The 23,853-nt window shown below is 43.1% G+C and overlaps 1 protein-coding gene across 1 annotated transcript in view; it reads right to left on the minus strand.

Annotated features, from left to right (window-relative positions):
* The window catches only part of plxnb2b (plexin b2b), a 224,437-nt gene that overhangs the window by 147,242 nt on the left and 53,342 nt on the right, over positions 1–23,853 (minus strand). The window contains exon 2 of the mRNA XM_080437931.1: positions 4,196–4,302. Within this exon, the coding sequence (XP_080294057.1) occupies positions 4,196–4,253 (58 nt within the window). The 5' untranslated portion in view covers positions 4,254–4,302. The remainder of the gene's footprint in view (positions 1–4,195; positions 4,303–23,853) is intronic.

Genomic DNA, 23,853 nt, shown 5'->3' on the forward strand with positions numbered 1-23,853 from the left:
GCATAAAAGCCACAAAAAAAATCTTTAAAAAAGGAGGGGAAAAAAGGAATTGATTGATAAAAAAAACGGCAATTTTGATCACTGACCGATTAATCGGTGCATCTCTAATATACTTTGATCCATGTAGAGAGCGTGTCATACACCAGAGTTATAATTAGTTGCACGTGGGTGTCGCACACCAGAAATAGCCGTTCTGCAACACTATGCGAGCTTGTAGATCGGCAATTCTTTCACACATCCCAGGAGAACTAATCTCACCAGCAAAACGTTTTATCAATTAATTTCTTAAATTAGGCTTTGATTATGTCCTGGCCCGCCATCTAATGGCTCAGGAAAAAACTGTCCGGATGCCAGACTTACTTGCCGACCCCCAGAAAAGACTTGCATGCAGAAGGGAATTTAACTCAAACGGACAAGTGAGGGCGTCAGGAGAAACGATGATTGATTTTTGTGTCATTTTTCCGTAGAAGATTTTGTTTGCGCTCTTATTAAGTAATAAACATGTAACAGCTAAATCCTTTTAATGAACACCTGCCTGCAATCAGTCATGCGACGCACTTAGGTAAATGTTGTGCTTGTGAAAAATAGCAAGGCAGATGGCTGTGGAGCTGCCAGTGGACTGGGCACTGTAGCGTCCTCCCCATTACATGCAGCCAGCTGTGGAGAATGGTACCAGTAGCACCGCTACAGCTTGAGCCAAAGCGAATGGCCAGATCTTGATGATGAGGTACTGCAGACCCGAAATGCAGGCCAGGGGAAAATTCAGTTACGCTACAAGCTTGTAGATCTGCCGTTTTTGAAAAATCGTCAACATTTTGTGCAAATCTTTGAATATCTATATTTTTTTAAGCGAACATTTGTAACTCAAATATTTGCTTCTGGGGGGGGGGGGGGGGGGGGGTCCCTGGAACAACATATTTTGAGATGGGGGTCCGCAGCCAAATACATGTCCTTGACATGACAAAGTTTGAGAACCACTGCAACATTTAGAAGACATTTGTAGAATCCCCAGAAGCAAATAATTTAGTTAAAACTTTATAAAAAAAATATATTCAAAGATTTGCACAACTTAACACAATAAAAAAAAAAATAGCCAAATAAATAAATGACACAGACCGGTCTTAATGGGTTAATGCTAATAGACTAGCAGCCCAACTTAGAATTACGGCCTATCCAGAAGTTTGAACAGCAAAAAAATGTAATGAGATTCAAGTCAGATTTTTTATACGTGTCTTAGACTGGACACTCAAGACTCTTTAGCCTGATTTATACTTTGTTGTACGTTGGTGTCACTTGCTGGGAAAATAGCAGCTCAATGCATTGTGAGCTTGTAGAGGGGCTATTTTAGGACACTAATTTAAGCATTACTCATGTCTATTACACAGCACTAATTTAAGCATTACCCATGCCAATTTTACAGCACAAATTTAAGCAATACCCATGCCTATTTTACAGCACAAATTTAAGCATTACTCATGCCTATGTTGTTACGTTACCACGGCAACCAATGCCAGATAGGTCTGAATAGCCTATACACAAATCCGATGGGATCACTTGCAAATAACAGCGTGGACAGTCAGCCTTATAAGATCATATCTGAGAGAAACATATTGGATTTGCCTGCCATATGAACAGAGCCTCATATTCATGAATAGACAGATCTTTCTCCGTCTGCACTGAGGTATTTGATTGCAGAAATTCACTGTCGTTAATCACAAATTCCTCTGTACAGGTATTCCAAGCGTAGGCACATCTCCTGCACTTCTATTTCAAAAGACCTGTATCGTACGTTTGACGTTGGCTGGCAAGGAAATGACAGCAACAGTTTTTTTCTTCTCCTCTCTTTTCTTTTCATACATTTTTCAATCTGTGTAATTCTCACCTCGTCTCACCTTTAACAACACAGAGACATGATCCCAATGTCTTAAATTATGACAACGCATTCATTAAAGCTGTTCTGTATAGATAAATGCCACCATCAGATATGCCACCATCAGATATGCCACCATCAGATATGATTCCAAACATCAAAAGAAAAGCCTTTGTGCAGCAGAGTTTCCTCATATGACATGCACAGGCAACAACATGTACAAAAAGCTTTGCTAACTTCTCTTCACGAAGCGTATCGTTTTTTGGCTAAAGCTTTGTATCTTCATATTTCATTTCGTAATTTACTTACTTACTTCATCATAGTAAGTGTTTTTTATAATAAAATAAATAACAGGGCCCGGACCTGGCCTAGAGGTCCGGGCACCTATAAGCTCATAAGCAGCCTGACATACATACTCAAATGTTTTACTTAAGTCAAAGTATCAATACTGTAATGTATCAGTACTCTGTTACAAGTAAAAGTCCGGGATATAAGTTTTTACTTGAGTAAAAGTACAAAAGTATTTATATCAAAATAACTAATTAAAGTACCAAAAGTAAAAGTACTAAAATGTTTGAAAATAGCAGATCTACAAGCTCACAACACGTCGCATCGCGACGTGTTGTGAGCTTGTAGATCGGCTATTTTCAAATAGCCTAGGTATGAAATAGGGCTAAAGTGGTTCATGTATGTTTTATAATATAATAATTTATATCTGCAAAGTAACTAGTATAACTAAAGTTTTCAAATAATTGTAGTGGAGTAAAAGTACAATATTAGCCTCTGAGATGTAGAGGGAAGAAAAAAAGAAAAGTATTGCAAATTGAAAATACTCTAGTAAAGTAAAAAATACCTCAAAATTGTACTTAAGTACAGTACTTGAGTAAATGTACTTAGTTACTTTCCACCACTGCCCGACAGCGACAATAATATCCATCTGGGGCTCTCACAAAAAAAAAAAACGTCCAAGTTCATGCATGTCTAGTACTGCCTTGTACGGTTTGAAAGGCTTTTTAGACGGTATGTAACAGCAGTCTCCTGGGGGCAGCGCTGTAGTGGATGTCAGGAGGAAGGGAGCGTTTTCAGAGCAAAGTGCCGTGGCATTTCTTCTCAGCATGTTGCCCTGTTAGCTGCAACAACCGTACAAGTCAACTACAACAAGTGGTTCTCACCGTGGGGTACGGGGAACACCCCAGGGATCCTCGAAGGGGGTTCCAGGTTCCAGGGGGTCCCCGGGAAAATGATTTGAGTTACAAATGTTGGCTTTAAAAATACATATTCAAAGATTTGCACACATTTTCCACGATTTTTCAAAAAATTGCAGATCTACAAGCTTGTATGTCTGCTATTTTTGGATAGCCAAAGAAATCTTAAAATGACTATAGCATCAAAATCATTTCAACCACTTTAAACCAATATACATCGCTATTTGAAAATAGCCAAATGACATTTTAACCGTTTTCAATTTACAATTGAGGCATTTGGCAGGCGCTCTTAACCAGAGCGACTTACAATAAGCAAGATAAACACAACGCAGAGAGGAGTGGGAGCCAGGAGAGGAGAAGAGTTTGGGGACGTGCAGAGCGTTGTCCCGGGTGTATTAACCCATTAAGAGCGGGAACCGAGTGCCGCGCTATGAGCTTGTAGATCTGCTATTTTTGAAATGTTTTGATTTTTTTTGCAAATCTTTGAATATATATATTTTTTAAAGTGAACATTTGTAACTCAAATCTTTGCTTCTGGGGGATTCTACAAATGTCTTCTAAATCCTAGGAAAAAAACTTATGTTGCTATAATATCAGTGGTTCTCAAACCTTTTTCATGTCAAGGACCATCCAAAATGATATGTATTTTTCCGCAGATCTACAAGCTCATAGCGTGACACTCGGTGCCGCACGATGAGCTTCTATATCTGCTATTTTTGAATAGCCTTAAAATGACACCGATGCGTTCCCGGTCTTAAAGGGTTAAGGAGGGTTCACACAGCTTTTAAATCGGTACGAGCAGCAACTAGTCGCCAACGGAGGGAGCGGAGAAGGGGGGGGGGGATATGTGAAGATCCATGGGTCATTTGGAGGGGCTTAAGTCAGCACATGCCTGGACTGAGGCCTGGATTAAGCTCGGCAGACTCCTGGGGAGTCTGAGGAACGGTCTGATCCCACAGGATCGAGTGGACCGCTGCAATGTGTGCCTTGAATGAGAGCTGACTGTCCAGGACAACACCAAAGGTATCTTGGCCCCGTTGGAACAGACAGACGCCACATCAGGGAGTTAGTTGTCTATGGAAACAGTGAGATCCTAGATGGGAGGTAAAGGAGGACTTACCTGGGAAGAAGAGCGGCTCGGTCTTGTCTGAGTTCAGCTTGAGGTGGTGAGAAGACATCCACTGTGTGAGATGTGTCAGCCAGACATGTAGCGATGCGCTCTGAGACCTGAGTGGCAGAGAGAGGGGGGGGTCGGGGCGGTCAGTTGAGTGTCATCATCGGCATAACAGCGATAGGAGCGCTTATGAGCAGAGAATAGTACAGAGTACAGATAGCCTGACATGGCCGGCCTAATGTCACGGCGTAGATATTAGTCTGGAATCTCAGCGTGGAACCTGCATTTCCAAGGGGCGAACAGGCTCTATGCACAGCAGCCATATTGTGAAGACATTCACAGGTGTTGCCAATGATACTAATGAAGGCTCTGTTCCATTCTGGTCAAACAGAGTCAGGGTGCTGATATTGTGCACGTTGGCTCACTGGAAACACTCTGCTACACCAGTGGGTCTAAAATTGGGGTTCAGGGACCCTCGTGGTTCCTTGAGGGGGTTCCAAATGGCCTCTTACGGGTGTGTGACTCTGAGAGCTCTCAGAGTTATGGTGGTCGTGGAAATTAAAACAGTTTGAGAACCACTGTGCTACTCTAAATGGAACTGAGCCTTCATTAGTATCATTGGTAACACCTGTGATACTATGGCTGCTGTGCATAGAGCCTATTCAAAAAATGCCTCAGGTGATAAACCCGCCCCACATTTGCATACTGATTGGTCCCTCACTACTTCAGAGGGAGTGAAGTCCAATCACAACGGAGCGGTGCCGGACCAAAATCTGCTGAGGGCAATTTTGACAGATTATTTGTCTGGTTCCCAGGCAAAAAGTACAGATACCTGTATGGGGTCCCGGGCACAAAATATTTTCAGGTGAGAGTCTGCGGCCATGAATACATTCATATGACATGAAAAGGTTTGAGAACCAATGAACAAAAAAAGCAACCAGGCTGCATCTCGCCTGGCTGCTGCAAAACAGACTCCAAGTTTTCCTTTTTTTCCTCCTCCCCGCTCCAACCACTTACAGTCCCAGAGAGAGACGCCGGGCGGCCGGCAGCCCCCCTGTGGGAACGTTCAAAACACAGCTGGCCAGGTTTATTTTTTTCTTTTATTTTTTCCCATTTAACCCTTTCAGACCGAGAACGCATCTGTGTCATTTTAAGATTTCTTTGGCTATTCAAAAATGGCAGATCTACAAGCTCATAGCTTGTAGATCTGCGGTGCCGCGCTATGAGCTTGTAGATGTGCTGTTTTTTTTTTTAGCGTGGAAACTTTGTGCATATCTTTTCGTTTTAAAACTAACATTATTAACTCCGATCTGTGCTTCTGGGGGTCCCTGGAACAACATATTTTGAGATGGGGGTCCGCGACCAAATACATATAATTTTGGGTGGTCCTTGACATGGAAAAGTTTGAAAAACCACTGATATAGCGACATACGTCTTTTTAGAAAACTGTTAGGATTTAGAAGACATTTGTAGAATTCCCAGTAACATATATATATTGAAAGATTTGCATTCATTTTCACGATTTTTCCAAAATAGCCAAATAAATCTTAAAATGACACAGGTGCATTCCCGGTCTTAATGAGTTAAACACTTTTATAATAAAACGTGCAGCAGGAGACGCCTTCAAAAACAAAGCGGGCGAGCACAACTTCTTCTCCTCGGCGGTTCATTTAGGGTCAGGATAAATACAGTATGGCACATAGGCGGGTAGAGGTGAACGCGGAGGCGAAGCAACCAGCCTGTGTGTGTGGGTTACAAACTGGCAACAAAGTTGAGGTATTTTTGTACATATGTGCCAATTCAGTACACAGTGTGTAGAGGGTGTGACTGTCAAAATGATGGCATGCGGTATAGCCTACAGCTGGTCCATCATCGTGACTGGTGCTCTTCTTCCTTTGAGGACCACACGCTGGGTATGGCAACGCACATCTTGACGACTTAACCCATTAAAGACCGGGAACGCATCTGTGTGTCATTTTTTAGATTTATTTCGTTAAAAAATAGCAGATATACAAGCTCATTGCCGCGCTACGAGCTTGTAGATCTGCTATTTTTGAAAAATAATATAATATCAGCGGTTCTTGTCAAGGACCCCCAAAATGATATGTATTTGGTCGCGGACCCCCATCTCAAAATATGTTGTTCCAGGGACCCCCAGAAGCAAAGATTTGAGTAAAAAAATTATTATATTCAAAGATTTGCACACATTTTCACGATTTTTTTCTCCACAAATAGCAGATCTACAACCAATGAATAGCCAAAGAAATCTAAAAAAGGACACACAGATGCGTTCCCGGTCTTAATGGGTTAACAGCTGGGGGGGGGGGGAGGCGGGTGGGTGGGGAGGAGGGGGGGCTAAGAGGTGGAGGGGTGGGGGGGGGTTAGGGGGTATAGCTAGTGATAGCTAGTTGCCATGGCGATGGGGAAGTCAAGGGATCAGGAGGTTAAGATCAGATGGCGTGTGGTTCCTCCTCCAGGCTAGCTGTGTGAGGCCAGACGGCAACACATGGATGATATACACCCAGTGCCTATAATCACTGTTGGACAGCAGGCTCTGGTAGTGTGTGTGTGTGTGTGTGTGTGTGTGTGTGTGTGTGTGTATGTGTGTGTGTGTGTGTGTGTGTGTGTGTGTGTGTGTGTGTGTGCCTGCGTCTGTGCATTCCCATCATCTTACGTCGGAAACTCATCTAGCTTAAGCCTCCGCCTTGGCACTGAAATCCTCCTACCGGCTCCTTCATGAGTGACAATCTTCTGTCACTGGGGTGTCTCTCCTCTACAGCAGACACTACAGCCACAATGAAAGAGGCTTGGAGTGCATCTAACATGAAGAGGGGGGATGAAAACGAGCCCCCCGGCAGTGAGAACGTGTCATGAAGGCCAAACATTTAATAAATGGATGCATCACCTCCCCTTTCTGGCCTCCCGATCAATAAGTTATGTACATCAACATAGGGGCAGGCCATGCTTTATGCAACGAGGCATCCTGGATCGAATCAATGGCAGTAAGAGAAAAGCCTTGAATATCATCGGCCGCTGACCAACTCACACTTTGAATTTCCATGAGAACACCACTATAAGCCCGAGATTCTCTCCCTGGGTGGACGACTTTTTAAAAATAGCTGATCTAAAAGCTCAAAACATGTCACGATTCACGATGCGAAATTTTTTTTTTGTGAAATTGTAAACAAATATTGACACATTTTTAAATGTTTTTGCACAGTTTTGCCTATAATGACATGCCCCCAAAAAAGGGATAAGCTACCAGGGTTAATGTTGGTTAAATGTTTGTTTGGAAATAAAAGTGCAAATTGGAGAGCCGAGAAGGCTGGAACAGAACGAGACAAGAGCTGAGTGTGGCAGGGAGTTTAAGGAAGGTGTGTGTGTGTGCGTGTGCGTGCATGCGTGTGTGTGTGTGTGCGGGCGCGAGCGCGCGTCGAGGGAGGCTGGATGTTGGGGCTAGTATCAGATTCTAGCGAGACACTCACACACTCTGGAGGGACAAATAAACTGTGTTTCTCTAACACACACAATGAGAGAACCAGGGGGGGGTGGGTGGTGGCTCACATTACTGTGACTGAGATGACAACACATAAACAAAACAAAACAAATCAGACAGAAACCAAAAAACGTATTCCGTTTCGCCGCCTGCCGAGACCCACAATCCTTGTCCAATTAAGGTGAAGACGCTGATCGAGTTCACCCGAGGGTCACGCAGTCTGACATTGCAACATTGTTTTTCGCCCAAAATCTAATCCCGAAAATGTCATGAAAAGTTCGCTCCAGACACTCCCAGAGTCACGATCAGGTATGGATGAGGGATAGGGGAGTGATTTCAGCTAAACCTACAATCCAATTTCCAATCTGTTCCAGGTTCCGCATGTCCGCCTGCAAAAACAGTAATTATCACGTACTATATCCTGCGTGGTGGCACCGTCACCCCTTATCGCAGCAATCATCTTTTTCAAACTCTAGTCGCTATAGCCGATCTAAATGACTGATATGGCACCTGGTTCTGAATAGAGATTTCTTTAGATTTACCGGTGGATGTGGAAGACGAATGACCTTGCGCATGCTCAACAGATCTTCATATCGGCGGCCCTGGTTATCCCGTTGAGACCGGGAACGCATCTGTGTGTCGTTTTTAGGATTTCTTTGGCTATTCAAAAATAGCAGATATACAAGCTCGTAGCGCGGCACTCGGTGCCGCGCTACGAGCTTGTAGATCTGCTATTTTTGAAAAATAGTGAAAATGTGTGCAAATCTTATATATATATATATATATATATTATATATATATATATATATATATATATATTTATATATATATATTTTTTTTAAGCGAATTTTTTTTACTCAAATCTTTGCTTCTGAGGGGTCCCTAGGTCCACCGCCAAATACATGTCATTTTGGGGGTCCTTGACATGAAAAAAGTTTGAGAACCACTGATATTATAGCAACATGATTTAATAGACATTTGTAGAATCCCCCAGAAGCAAAGATTTGAGTTACAAATGTTCGCTTAAAAAAAAATATATATATATTCAAAGATTTGCACAAATGTTCACGATAAAAAAAAGCAGATCTACAAGCTCGTAGCGCGGCACTCTGTGCCGCGCTACGAGCTTGTAGATCTTGCCCAAAGAAATCTAAAATGACAGAGAAGATGCGTTTCCGGTCTTAATGGGTTATGCTGTTTGGTCTTGTTTACTATTCAACACATGCTCAAGTTCACAAATCAGTGATTGCATGGCTGTCGTCAGGGATTACAGGCGGCTGCTGGCTTGGGTAGTTTTTTCATTTGACTACAAACATCTGAAAAGAAAACACACCCACACCCCTTAGCAAGAAAAGACCCATCTGCCTCACACATAAAAGCATGTACATGAACAACCTGTACACTATATATGGTGGCATCATCTGTATTCTGTGTATAAAGCCGCGGCTTTGAATGAATTAAACGCCTTGGGGCTCCTATGGCGACTGACAAGACTGGCAGTGGTCGTGTTTTCTCGAGCCCGAATCTACAAGCTCACGGCGCGTAGCGCTACGCAGCGCGACGTGTGAGCTTGTAGATCTGCTATTTTCAGCGTGTATAAGCTAAGTAAGCATGACAGATGCTGAAGTGGGGGATGAATCATCATATGGCCCTCGGGGTAACACTGCATGACAATTTCGTACGGCTATATTATGTTTAATATTTAAGCTCTTTATCCTATAAATGGCGTATGCGGTGTGATTTTGTTAAGATGCCGCGGAAGGGGGTGGAATCCTCTTTACTTTATCTTTATGAGGTCAGCAGCAGTGGAAATGGACAGATCTCAGACAGCAGTGGTGGAAAAAGTACTCAAATCGTTTACTTTAAGTAAAAGTATCAATACTGCAATGTAGAAATACTCTGCTACAAGTAAAAGTCCGGAATTCAAAATGTACTCGCGTAAAAGTACAAAAATATTGGCATCAAAATGTACTTAAATACCAAAAGTTAAAGTACTAGTTATGCAGAATGTCCCGTCTAAAATGTGCAAAAGGCTTTTGAAAATAGCCGATCTACAAGCTCACAACGCGTCACCGTGCGACGCGTTGTGAGCTTGTAGATCGGCTATTTTCAAATAGGTTTATGCATGTTTTGTAATAATAATCCAAATCTACAAAGTAACTAGAAACTAAAGTTTTCAAATCATTGCAGTGGAGTAAAAGTACAATATTTGCCTCTGAGGTGTAGTGGAGTAGAAGTAAATGTATTTAGTTACTTTCCGCCACTGTCACAGACAGCATGACGAGGGCTGATAAAAGACAGGGAGGAGAGACATGGAAAGTGAGGGGATGAAGGCAGGATTGGGGCGGCGAGAGGAACCGTACGGGATGAAAGGGAATGTGAAGTGTATATGGGGGAGAAACCTGGAGCGGATGAGAGGCTCACGAGATGTAATGGAACATGGAGAGAGAGAGAGAGAGAGAGAGAGAACATGGAGAGAGAGAGAGAGAGAGAGAGAGAGAGAGAGAGAGAGAGAGAGAGAGAGAGAGAGAGAGAGAGAGAGAGGATGAGAGCATGACAAACTGACAAAGTGTGTGCATGTTTGATGCTCTGCTCTAAGAGGCCCTCGGTTCTCTCATCACATTAGAGGATTAGGGGAAAGATTTCCTGTCTCTCTGCTGAGGTATTGAGTCACACCGAGGACGGTGCACTTCTTCTTGCTATCAAGACCTGGCATCGTCTCTCCGAGATGGACCGCCCCCCCCGTTGGCTTCCCGTCTCCCCCCACCCACCCACCCACCCACCTCACCCCGTAAACTCTGCTTCCCCCCCGTGAGCGGTGACGTGTGTGTCCAGTGGTGGAAAAAGTACTCAAGATGTTTTACTTAAGTAAAAGTATCAATACTGCAATGTAGAAGGATACTCTACAAGTAAAAGTCCGGAATGAAGAATTTACTTGGGTAAAAGTACAAAAGTATTGGTGTGAAAATGTACTTATAAAGTACCAAAAGTAAAAGTACTAAAATGTTTGAAAATAGCAGATCTACAAGCTCACAACGCGTCGCGACGCGTTGTGAGCCTGTAGATCGGCTATTTTCAAATAGCCTAGGTAAAGAATAGGACTGAATTGGTTAATGTATGTTTTATAATGTAATCATTTATATCTGCAAATAACTATAACTAAAGTTTACAATATTTGCCTCTGAGATGTAGTGGAGTAGAAGTAAAAGTATAGACAATTGGAAATACTCCAGTAAAGTAAAAATACCTCAAAATTTTACTTAAGTACAGTACTTGAGTAAATGTACTTAGTTACTTTACACCACTGGTACGTGTCCAGCAGCACTCATGCCTGCCCAAGGGCCACAGGGTTCTCTGTGACTCGGGAGGCACAGCTGTCTACCCCGAAGCGTTGATAAAAAGTCAAATTCTTTCGTTAGCGTTTTCTCTTTTTTTTTTGGCTATTCAGATCTGTCAGAACCGGCCTGTTCCAGTGCCAGTTGCCCTCTCCCGCTCCATCATCTTTTAGAAATGAAGCAGGCATGCACAAGGGGGCCTCCTGCCAGCCCTCCATCCTCGGGGCAGAGCAGGGCACCCGACAACAATCTCACTCCCCGCGCACGAGAAGCAATCCCTCTCCGCAGGGCTGCCCAACGAAAAGTGTTGATGCTAACAGAATGGGTGACAGCCGCTCACTTATGTTAACCCATTAAGACCGGGAACGCATTTCTGTCATTTTTAAGATTTCTTTGGGCTATTCAAAAATAGCAGATAGCTCATAGCGCGGCACTAAAAATCTGCTATTTTTGAAAAATCGTGAAGATGTGTGCAAATCTTTGAATGATATATTTTTTTTTAACTCCGTTACAACTTCTGGGGGTCCTTGGAACAAAATATTTTGAGATGGGGGTCCACGGCCATATCATTTTTGAGAACCACTGATATTATAGCAAATATGTTTTTTTCAAAAAACTGTTAGGATTTAGAAGACATTTGTAGAATCCCCCAGAAGCAAAGATTTGAATTACAAATGTTCGCTTGAAAAAATACATTCGAAGATTTTCACAATTTTCACGATAAAAAAAATAAATAGCAGATCTACAAGCTCATAGCGCGGCACTCGGTGCCGCGCTATGAGCTTGTATATCTGCTATTTTTGAATAGCCAAATAAATCAAAAAATTACACGTCAGATGCTTTCCCGGTCTAATTGTGTTAACAGAGCGCAAGGCGCAAGAGAGCACGCTCCCCTCTCCGTTCTGAGACTAGGTTGATTTTCAATCACCCCACTCTGACATCTGAACTCTGCGGTCTCCGGAGGGCAGAGAGTGAGGCTGACGGAGAGCCAGACAGCTATAGCTCTACTCCGCTAGGAGTTTGAACTCTTTGCCCTGCGGAGGAGGAGGGGGATGGATGTTCAAGGCTGAAATGGGACGGGGATAAAAGGAGGATGGGTGAGGAGGAGAAAAGGGACGGGGTTGGGAGTTTGGGGGTCGCTCTGGAGAAGAGGGGCCCCATCAATATCCTGTCGCGGCGGGCTGCCTCGGAGGAGAGCCGGGCGGCATGATGGAAATGCCGAGATAACACAAGACAGACAAGTTTGCTTATAGTTCCTAGAGGCTGGAAAACAACTGCCGGAGAAGTTAGAGTTTGTTAGATTGTTCTCGGAATGGCGAGGGGGGGGGGGCGTTAGGGTTTGAAATGACTGTTGGTGTTTGGAGACACAATGGGCATCTATTGCAATAATCACAGAGACGTGTGGCTGTTTTTGCTCCGTGGTTTTAGGTCGCCACAGGGGCTCTGTTTCAGGTCTCCACAGGGGCTCTGGAGCTGGTCTGTGGAGCCATGGTCTAGGAAGTGAAACTGTGGGTCAGAGACTGGAAGGTTATGGGCTGATTGGAACGAATGTAATCACCTCACGTTTGGTAAACAGCTCAAGGAGGGCCGAATTGTTCAAAGTCTGAGGTTTTTAACAGATGAGCGGATACACGTCACCCCGGCTCTCCTGTCAAATGAACCACGCCAGACTCCTTAAACGAAACCCAACGCTTATTCGGGCGATACTCCTCCTCTCCCCCCTATCTTTTAATATGGCAGAGGCTCAAGCTGACCTGCGAGTGCAGATAGCGTATAGGAAACTCTCTCATTGGGCAAATAAATTGTCCGGCGAACCTAAAGCGCACCGTCGTCTCTGTGAAAAGGGCAATGACAGCCAACACCATTCCACTTCAGCACGGCTAATGCATGTTAAAGGGCCAGGACTGGGAAATTAAAATGCATATCAATTACTCCATGTCTCCTCCTGCGAGTGGTAAAGGGGAGTGGTGTTTTAAGGGCAACTACCTCTGTATCATCAAATATGCATTGAGAACCATTCACAGGCGGCGGAAGGAGAACTGAGGCAAAAGAGATGGATGGCACGAATGTCATTTCCACAGTGTTTCTATATGGCTGCCTTTTCAAGACATCAGTTCCTGCAGGAAAATAACAAACGTGGCGACACACATCATCCAACTGTTTCCCTTCTGTTAAGAAACTCTCATTGCCCTGCAGGTTGTCAACTATCAATTCACATGTTAAAGGTTTCATGACATTCAGTTTTACAACACATTAAAAGTCTTTGTCATGGTCCTTCAAACATGCATAAAAAGTTTTAACTGAAAATTCCACTCTAGTGAGCCATTGCAGGTGTTTTTCTCTCACATTTCTAAAGTCTTTTCAACTGCAATGTCAAAAGTAATCTTTGCCTGTGGGTGTCAATCATTGCCTCTGCTCCGCCCCCCCAAAGGAAAGGATAGGGGAGGGGAGGGGCGGGGAGGAGAGGGGATGGGATTAAGTGACAATGACATCAGAGTCAAGGGGCCAATCCCAGATTACTTTTCAGCCTAATTATTCAAAAAAAAAACAGACCACAGAAAATCCACTGAATGTTCAAAGTTCAGTTTTTGGATGTAATTGAGGTCATAAAACCCCCCCAAAAACATACAAAATTAAAAAATGTAAAAAGTTAATGTCAGAACCTTTAAGAAACTCTTAATGCCCTGCAGGTTGTCAACTATCAACTCACATGTTAAGAAACTCTTATTCTCTGTGTGGAGTTTGCATGTTCTCCCAGTAGTTATTGCCCTCACAAAAACACGTAGTAATCCTGGTCGCTATACCGCCTCCCCCATGACAGCCAGGGGCGCCTGATGGAGGGGAAGGGAACTGGTTGGAATAATGTGTTCCTTCCACACGCTATACGTCCTACCGGGGAAACTCCCCCCTGTCAGGTGACAAGAAGGTCAGTTGGCTCTCATGCATTGAAGGAGGCATGAGCTCGGCCCTGGCCTCCCTAGGCTGGTGCATGGGGGAGTGTAGCGCCCGGGATCACTTAGAAAAACTTGGCACCGGGTGAAAAAGGGTTACAAAATCGTGGGATAAAAAAATGTTTAAAATAAAAAGAAACTCTTATTGCCCTGCAGGTTGTCAACTATCAACTCACATGTTAAGAAACTCTCGTTGCCCTGCAGGTGTCAACTATCAATTCCCAACACATTTAGCTCGCTCTCCAAAATGCCTTCTGGCACCCTTACGTAGCTTTTTGAAAAAAAAAAGAAAAGAAAGAAAAAAAGAATGAAACATCTTTATTTCCAAGATTCCTTTTTCTTCTTTGTTCTCTCTTCTTTCCAACGCCTCCAGCCATATAGTACTGCAGCGGCGTGTCTCTTTTTTTTCTGGAAAGCTTCCACACAGGCGGAATAAAAGCTCTCTCTCCCTCAGTCTCTTGTATCATATCTTTAGATAGTGTATCACAATGAGTGGGCTTCAAGCACCCCCAGCCCCCCCCCCCTCATCCACAAACTGATACTGTTGTTTTTCCGCCCCGAATCCCTGGCACACTGACAGTGTGCATTCCAAAGTTTGCATCAAGCAAGCCTGGGCTTTATCCCATTAAGACCGGGAACGCATCTGTGTCATTTTTTAAGATTTCTTTGGCTACAAAAAAAATAAATAGCAGATCTACAAGCTCAGCTATGAGCTTGTAGATCTGCTATTTTGGAGGGGGAAAAAAATCGTGAAACGTATTTGCAAATATTTTGAATATATATATCATTTTTTAAAGTGAACTAATCTTTGCTTCTGGGGGATTCTACAAATGTCTTCTAAATCCGAACAGTTTTTTGGGGAAAAACGTATGTTTCTATATCAGTGGTTTGCATACTTTTTCATGTCAAGGACTCCCAAAATGTTTTTGGCCCCGGACCCCCATCTCAAAATAATTTGTAATAGGGACCCCCATGAAGCAAAGATTTGAGTCAAAAATGTTCCCTTTAAAAATATATATATTCAAATATTTGCAAAAAAATTCAAAAAAATAAAAAAAAATAAAAAAATAAAATACAAGTTCATAGCGCGGCACTCGGTGCCGTATATCTGCTATTTTTTTTAATAGCCAAAGAAATCTGAAAATGACACAGATGCGTTCCCGGTCTTAAAGGGTTATGCGGAATGTTGATTGCCGTTACGTCGCCTCTTGCTTGTTGCAGTGCAGAGAGACTTGGCCCTCTAACTAAATCATCACAGCAAAAAAATAACGCATGTGTCAAGTGTTTTTTGATCAGCTCAAACAGATGTTTGAGCCTGGGCATCATCAACAATGCCTCTCAACAGCTTGTGGTTTCTCTGGCTATCTTTGCTCCAGCTCTTCTCGGGCTCCGTGACAATGAATAGAATCAAGCTTCAAGATGCTCAAGGATCAAATACATTAATCCACAACTTTCTGCCAATCTGGTGGAGGAAATCCTGCTCTGTTGGCTCCTCGATATAATGAAAATTGCACAGATGGCAGCGTACACATGGTTCAAATCTCTAAGCTTACCGCTGATTTCTTTCTTTTTGTCTGAAGCGCGCGTGCCGTGCCGTTCAGTTCAGTATGTGGGTTCCCTGTTCCGCTCGCATAAAGCTCCTCCACCAATTCCTTAATAATTGAAACTGGATCAGCCAGAGGATAGCCACACGTGACGTCTTGACCAAAGCCTACCTCCTCCGACATCCCACTCTAACCCCGAGGAGAGGCACAGACAGGAAACCCGTCAAGAATCACCAATTACTCTCTAGCACAACCAGGGTCCCTGCATTGGGCAGAGCAGAGGAAAAAGATTAGCTCGGGGGCAATTTGGGGGAGCCTTCATATTTCTGACATGCGAGTGCGATGGATATACGGGACAGCGTTGAAGTCAATTGACCGGTGCACTTCTAACGCAGCCTCATGACTGACCTCCGGGTGCTTTCGGAATTCAAACATTCCAACCAATTACGCGCTGGCAGGAAATCGCAGTAGAAAAGCCGGCCGGCTCACAAAAATATTCTCTCAGTCCTATATTTCCCCTCACCCCATCTTACCCCCCCGCTTTTTTTTCTCTTCTACCTCTCAGAACGATGTGGGCAAAGTATCAAGACAAGGCTGGGGGAGAATGGCTTATTTGGAAGGAGAAGAAAAAGGATCTACAGTCACAGTGCGGTTCTGGGAAAGGAGAGGGCGCGGGGGAAAGGAAACTGCGCTCACCTCAAAGCTATCTGGCTCCCTTTGATCAGCGGCAACAGTGGCTTAACCCATCGAGACCGGGAACGCATCTAGTGTCAGTGTGTAACCACTTCAACTTGAACCGTTATTTTATACTTTGGCTATTATAAAAAAGATATAACAAAATATTATAAAAAAAGATATAAAAAAATATTATAAAAACAGAAAATATATTTAACAAATTATATACAAATATTATAAAAAATTTGTGCAAATCATTGAATATATATATTTTTTTAAAGCGATTTGTTTTACTCAAATCTTTGCTTCTGGGGGTCCCTGGAACAACATATTTTGAAATGGGGGTCCGCGGCCAAATACATATAATTTTGAGGGGGTCCTTGACATGAACAAAGTTTAAGAACCACTGCAATATAAAAAATAAAATAAAAAACTGTTAGGATTTAGAAGAGATTTGTTGAATTCTCCGCCACAATTGTTGTACAAATTCAAAGATTTGCAAAAAAAAAAAGATAAAAAAAAAAAAATGCAGATCTACAAGCTCATAGCGCGGCACTCGGTGCCGCACTATGAGCTTGTATATCTGCAATTTTTTTAATAGCCCAAAGAAATAAAAAAATAAACCAAATTACACAGAGGCGGTCCCCTTAATCCCTGTGACGCTCTCAAAAATCGGCTGGTCCACGCTGGAGCAAATCCAAGAGCACTTCCAAGGTCAGATTAGAACAGCGGGGTTTCTGAAACTTCACTTCCTTTTGGACACAGACCACTGCACTCTGTGAAATCACGGCGTGTCCATTTAACTCTGAGAGTGTGGAAAAACGGACCTGTCATGGTCCGTTTTTTACACTCTCAAGAGTTAAGAGTGTAAATTCCACCAGGCAGGTACCAGTGGTGTAAAGTAACTAAGTACATTTACTCAAGTACTGTACTTAAGTACAAGTTTGTTTAAGTACTTTTACTTTACTGGAGTATTTCCAATTGTCTATACTTTTACTTCTACTCCACTACGTCTCAGAGGCAAATATTGTACTTTTACTCCACTACAATAATTTGAAAACTTTAGATACTAGTTACTTTGAAGATATAAATTGTTACATTATAAAACATACATTAACCACTTCAGTCATATTTTTTACCTAGGCTATTTGAAAATAGACGATCTACAAGCTCACAACGTGTCGAATCGCAACGCGTTGTGAGCTTGTAGATATGCTATTTTCAAACATTTTATTACTTTTACTTCTGGTACTTTAAGTACATTTTGATACCATACTTTTGTACTTTAAGTCAAGTACATTTTAATTCCAGACTTGTACTTGTAACAGAGTACTTCTATAGTTGCAGTATTGATACTTTCACTTAAATAAATAAAACATTTAAGTACGGTACTTTTCCCACCACTACCTGTAGTTAATTGCATTTGACTGATGTCCTAGATAAGCTAGCTAATTAAACAGACTAGAATGGAAACCAGAATCACTCAGACTCGCTCCCCAGGACAAGAGTGTGTTTTTTTTATTCTTTTACCTTTATTTATCAGGATAGGTTCCCTGCACCGCTCTGCTACCCACCTGGGAGCTCTGCCGTACAACAACGGTCTTACTGCACTACTAAGCAGCTCCTTTGGAGCGGTTTGGGGTTAAATGCCTGATCCAAGGGCACGTGGTGGGCCTTGAGAGAGAGACGAACGAGCGTTGCTTATTCACTTCCCTGCCGGTCTGGGGATCGAACCGAACCGGGCAAACTTCAAAGCATGCTCCTCTCAGAGAATCACTGGATGAGAGAGCGCAACCATTAGTCCAAACGATGCATCCTAGTTTCTGGATCTAGGGCTTTTCTCAAGTCTGTCTTAAAGGACGACTTCACCGCTTTTCAACCTATCTTCATATAATTGGTCCTCACTAATACTCATGATAAAATGGTAATATTTTTTTCTACTCGGTCTGTGTCTCAGAAGAGGGCTGTGGACAGTTCAGAGTCCCGTCTACCAGTGACATCATCAATGGGGAATCCAAGCTAATAGAAACTGCAGGCTTTCTATTCCTGGAAAGTTGCAATGCAATAAATGAAGCCATTGTTCTCGTGTTAATATAAATCTAAATAAAAAATGTGAAATCTTGTTGGGGAAAAAAAATCAGTGCCTAACGATGATGTCACTGGTAGACAGGTTTCTGGACTGTCCACAGCCCTCCTATGAGACACAGACCAAGTAGAATTTTTTTTACCATTTTATCATGAGTATTAGTGAGGACCAATTATATGAAGATAGGTTGAAAAGCGGGGAAGTCGTCCTTTAACCCATTAAGACCGGGAACGCATCTCTGTCATTTTAAGATTTCTTTGGCTATAAAAAAAAGAGCAGATATACCAAGCTCATAGCGTGGCACAGAGTGCCACAGCCACGCTATGAGCTTGTAGATCTGCTATTTTTTTGAAAAAACGTGGAAATGTTTTGCTAATCTTTGAATATATATATTTTAAAGCAAATATTTTGTAACTCAAATCTTTGCTTCTGGGATCCTTCTGAATCCTAACAGTTTTTGGAAAAAACGTACAGTATGTTGCTGTAAGTGGTTCTCAAACTTTTTCATGTCAAGGACCACCCAAAATTATATGTATTTGGCGGTGGAACCCCATCTCCAAATATTTGTTCTGGACCCCCAGAAGCTGTAACATGAGTTAAAAATGTTCGCTTACAAAAAATATATATTCAAATTTGCACAAAATGTTCACGATTTCTAAAAAAAATGCAGATTTACAAGTTCATAGCGCGGCACTCGGCGCCTCGCTATGAGCTTGTATATCTGCTATTTTTTAATAGCCGAGGAAATCTTAAAATGACACCGATGCGTTCCCGGTCTTAAAGGGTTAAATTAACGGTCGATTCATAAGTCTTTATTAGGCTTTGGGGGTGATAACATTTCCATTCCACCAAAATTAGACCACGGTATTGATCGAAATTATCTCCACGTTCGCATATCCTTCACTTTCACCTAAAAAAATCCATTCATATGTCATTGGATTAGACTAATTCCATTTCATGTGATGGATGCCTCCTCCTTAAGCCCCAGTAGGTCACCTTTCCACCACGTCAGAACGTTACGCCTATAATTTATACTTCATCGTACTGACCATAGCAGATGTACAAGCTCACAACGTGTCATATGATGGCAAGCGTTGTGAGCTTGTAGATCGCCTATTTTTGTCACGGAACACCGCTGTATTCAATTCCATTCCATTTTTATTACATTGCCAAATCACAACAAGTTGTCTCAAGACCCTCTCCGTAGCAGAGCAGAGACCCAACATTTCCCAAGGGGCAAGCAGGGGCAAGGAAGAGAAAAAAAACTCTGACGGGACGAAACTTCAAGCAAAACCAGAGAGAGAGAGAGAGAGAGAGAGAGAGAGAGAGAGAGAGAGAGAGAGACAGAGACAGAGACAGAGACAGAGACAGAGACAGAGACAGAGAGAGAGAGAGGGGTGACAGAGTCCTATGACTAAGTATATAAACCAGGCTTTATAGGATTCTGTGACGGAACCAGACAAAACAGCCACACATTTCCCCAGAGGTGTTAACTATTGAGAACCCGTGACGTTTTTTGCGCCTGCACCAGCACCCCCCCCCAAACCTCCCCCCCAGCCCCCCTCCCAGCCTCATTTGAACTTCAAGTGTCTACGTCTGTAAAAACAATTGGGAGATTGTGTTGGGGGACTGTGTTTGTGAACGCTTTTGCCCTCTCTGAGGCACGGTGCCAGGCCGGAGTGTGGTTGTGAAATGGGTAGAGAGACAAAGAAAGAGAGTGAGAGAGAGAGAGAGAGAGAGAGAGAAAAGAGAAAGAGAAAAGAGAAAGAGAGGGCGAGACTGATGAGTCTTGGTTTTTATATCGTCAATCAAACTCTCATAGAGTAAATGATTTCTCCACCAGCCCCCGGGGTGATAGATGCCCAGGTGGAAAAGGGTGGGCACGGTGCTTCACTGCTTTTTCAGTGGAGGGCGGAGGCAAGGGTCTGTGTCGACCCCTCTGCACACACACACACACACACACACACACACACACGCACACTGGACTTGTCGTGCTGCACACGTTTTTCCATTTCGGGCGCTAACGCTAACCTAGCGCCCTGGGCCAAAGCCATGATGAATTCCGCCTCCTGGCAGCCCACTCCCACACCCCCCCCCCCCTCCCTCCCCCCCTCGTCGTCTCAAAGGAGCGCTCTCTCTCTCTCTCTCTCTCGATGAGAGGTGAAGGTACAAAGAGGGGGCGTGGGGGGTGGACGGACGGGGGCGGGGAATGGATGTCTGGAGAAGAAGAGGAGGAGGAGGGAGGGAGGAGGAGGCCCACGTACAGTGTTGCCAAAATAAGCCTCCATGGCTCTTCATCAGGGCCGGTGGGGCCGGACAGCCGGGGCAAACCCCCGGGCTAAGAGTAAAACACTGCTAGCCAGGGCCAGGCAGCGCATCTATGTATGCAGCGCTGTTGTTCCTCTCTCTGGTATTGTGTGCAATGCAACGCTCCCAGCAAGCTAGAGGGAGCGCCAGCATCTACAGTACTGTATGTGTCGTTTGACATGCAGTTTCTGGCGCCAAAACCCCCCCCCCCCCCAACACACCCCCTCACCGCCCCTCCCCTTCAAAAGCTAAACCACACAGAGCAAGAAACCAAAAACAGCTCCTTGCAATGGTGAAGGGCACCAAAGGAATGCAAGTCAAATCTCCATGGTGATTCTCCCCTCTGCTAGTCATGGCTTCTTCTGTCTCTCTCTCTCTCTCTCTCTCTCTCTCTCTCTCTCTAAAACTCCTCTTATCCCCTCATGCTGTTCGCTGCCGTCTATTTCCATACAGGAATAATTAAGGCCTAGCTGAATATGCTATGTATTGTTTATTGTCGATTAAGAAGATGTTTCACTTTGTGTGGCATCGTGATCAGGGGTTGTATTGTTGTTGTTTGCACGCCCCACGCTGTGTCTCCATGTTGTGTCATCATCGTTTCCCTGGGAGCAGTTTGTTCGGGACTCCGGGTGCCGTTGGCACTGACATTTACTTTTTACTTTACGACTTGTTTGCCTCCCCGCTCCTCCTCCTCAGCACCATGTTTGCCCCGGCTGCCGAGAGACGCTTTTTATTCAGTCGCCAAAAAAAAAAAAAAACTCCACAAAAACGTATCACAAAGTAGCAAGAGATGCTCAATTCTCCCTTAAAAAAACAAATGACATATAATATGCGGAATACTAAATAGAGGGATTGTGCCCCCACAAATGCCACAGAATGCAGTCGACCGCCCGAATCTACTGTAGAATTACTGGCAGGCACAGGTTTTTGGGGAGTAAATATTTACTTAGTCTTTCAACTTGGTGAGAGTGGAAAACCTCATAGGGTGCTAAATGCAGGCAGTCGACAATGGGCGACGGGCCAGAAAGTGCCAAGACCTGCCCGTGGCAGTGACAAGGCTATCAATCTTCAGGCAGCACTACCAGCAACTGCTGAAGTAATAGCGAGACCTTTTTACATGAGGACATTCGTGTTTATGCACTCTTTAGAAATACCGCCCTTTTTCCTCCTTTTCTTGTGAGTAAATATCTTCTAAAAGCACCAGTGGTGGAGAGTAACTGAGTACATGTACTCGAGTACTGTACTTGAGTATAATTTTGAGGTATTTGTACAATTGTACTCTACTTTACTTTTACTTCTACTCCACAACAGCTCAGAGGCAAATATTGTACTCTTACTCCACTACGATTATTTGAAAACTTTAGTTACTAGTTACTTTGTAGATTTGGATTATTATTAAACATAAATTAAACACTTCAGCCCTATATACATTTTGGCCATTAGAAAATAGCCGATCTACAAGCTCACAATGCGTCGCGATGCGACGCATTTTGAGCTTGTAGATCTGCTATCTTCAAAAGATTTCTATACATTTTAAAACTTGTAATGGGACATTCTGCATAATGAGTACTTTTACTTTTGATACTTTAAGTACATTTTGCCAATACTTTTATACTTTTACTCAAGTCAATTTGGAATTCCGGGACTTTCACTAACAGAGTATTCTACATTGCAGTATTGATACTTTTACTTAAGTAAAAACATTTGAGTACTTTTTCCACCACTGAAAAACACCCACACTCCCGTCACATGATTGATATTGATGTATTCCGTCCAAACACAGTGACATTCTATTTTGTCAATATTTCTCAGACTTTAATCACAATCCAAGCCGCAGATTACAGCTCAAAATAAGTACAAACCTCATTCGGATGTGGTTGGGGATCCTGTGTGTTTTTTCACATGGTTAATGCTTAGCTCTATTCATTGGTGGTTGTTTATAATTACTTTCTGATGGAATATTTTGTTGTCGCCCTACAGGCACTAAATTGCCAGCACCACCAATTTCGGCTTGTTTAATAAGCAACTCAATAATCTGATGAGATGTGTGATTACTCTGTGGAGCAACACACACTAATAACACAACATTGGTGTAAGTGGGGAATGGATAACGCGGTGTGACCTTAAGTTTTTTTTATCACGGCAATCGCAACCTCATCCCGGATTTTCATTAACCCATTAAGGCCCCGGTACGCACATCTGTGTCACGTTTAGATTTCTTTGGGCTATTCAAAAATAGCAGATCTACAAGTTCATAGCGCGGAGTGTGTAAATATGTGTAAATCTTTGAATATGGATATCTTTTTAAAGCGAACATTTGTAACTCCAATCTTATTGCTTCTGGGGATTCTACAAATGTCTTCTAAATCTTCTAACAGTTTTTGGAAAAAAAACGTACTGTATGTTGCTATAATATCAGTGGTGCTCAAACTTTTTCATGTCAAGGACCACCAAAAATGATATGTATTTGGCCACGGACCCCCATCTGAAAATATGTTGTTCCAGGAACCCCCAAAAGCAAACATTTGAGTTAAAAATGTATATATATTATATTCAAAGATTTTATATTCAAAGATTTTCAAAACTTTATTTTTTCAAAAATAGCAGATCTACAAGCTCGTAGCACGGCACTCGGTGCCGCGCTACGAGCTTGTAGATCTGCTATTTTTTGAATAGCCAAAGAAATGACACAGATGCGTTCCCGGTCTGAAGGGGTTAAAGAATATCTGTCTCATTAGATTGCGGAATGCAATCTGTGCAGGCCGAGATAAAAGTGGTGCCAGGTGACACACTCAATATCTTGCCGTTACGTAACCATAGGGAGGAGACGGCGGTATACATCCATCGCACACACACAGGCATGCACGCAAGCACGCACTCACACACACACACACCACACACACACACACACACACACACACACACACACACACACACACACACACACACACGCATGCACGCACTCTTTCGCGTCTTCAGATAACAGTCAAACTGGCAGGCCATCAATTCTGAACACAAGCACACACTTGCAAACCACAGCCTCGGTGGATATAGTGATTTGGAGAGCGCTGCTGAAAATCCAAAGGGCCAACGGAGGAGAGCTGTTTTGCGCCCCCCTTCCATTCCCACTTTCACATTTCATTACAATACACTAGAATATTAATGGGCAAAGTGTTGCACCACAGTCACACAGCAATCATGATTTGTAACTGCCAAAGTAAAGACGCATAAAAAAAAGGTGAAAAAAAACTAAAGTAGCATTGTGTGGGG

The sequence above is a fragment of the Gymnoscopelus braueri genome (assembly GCF_963280865.1).
Source record: "Gymnoscopelus braueri genome assembly, chromosome: 9".
NCBI classification, from domain to species: Eukaryota; Metazoa; Chordata; class Actinopteri; order Myctophiformes; family Myctophidae; genus Gymnoscopelus; species Gymnoscopelus braueri.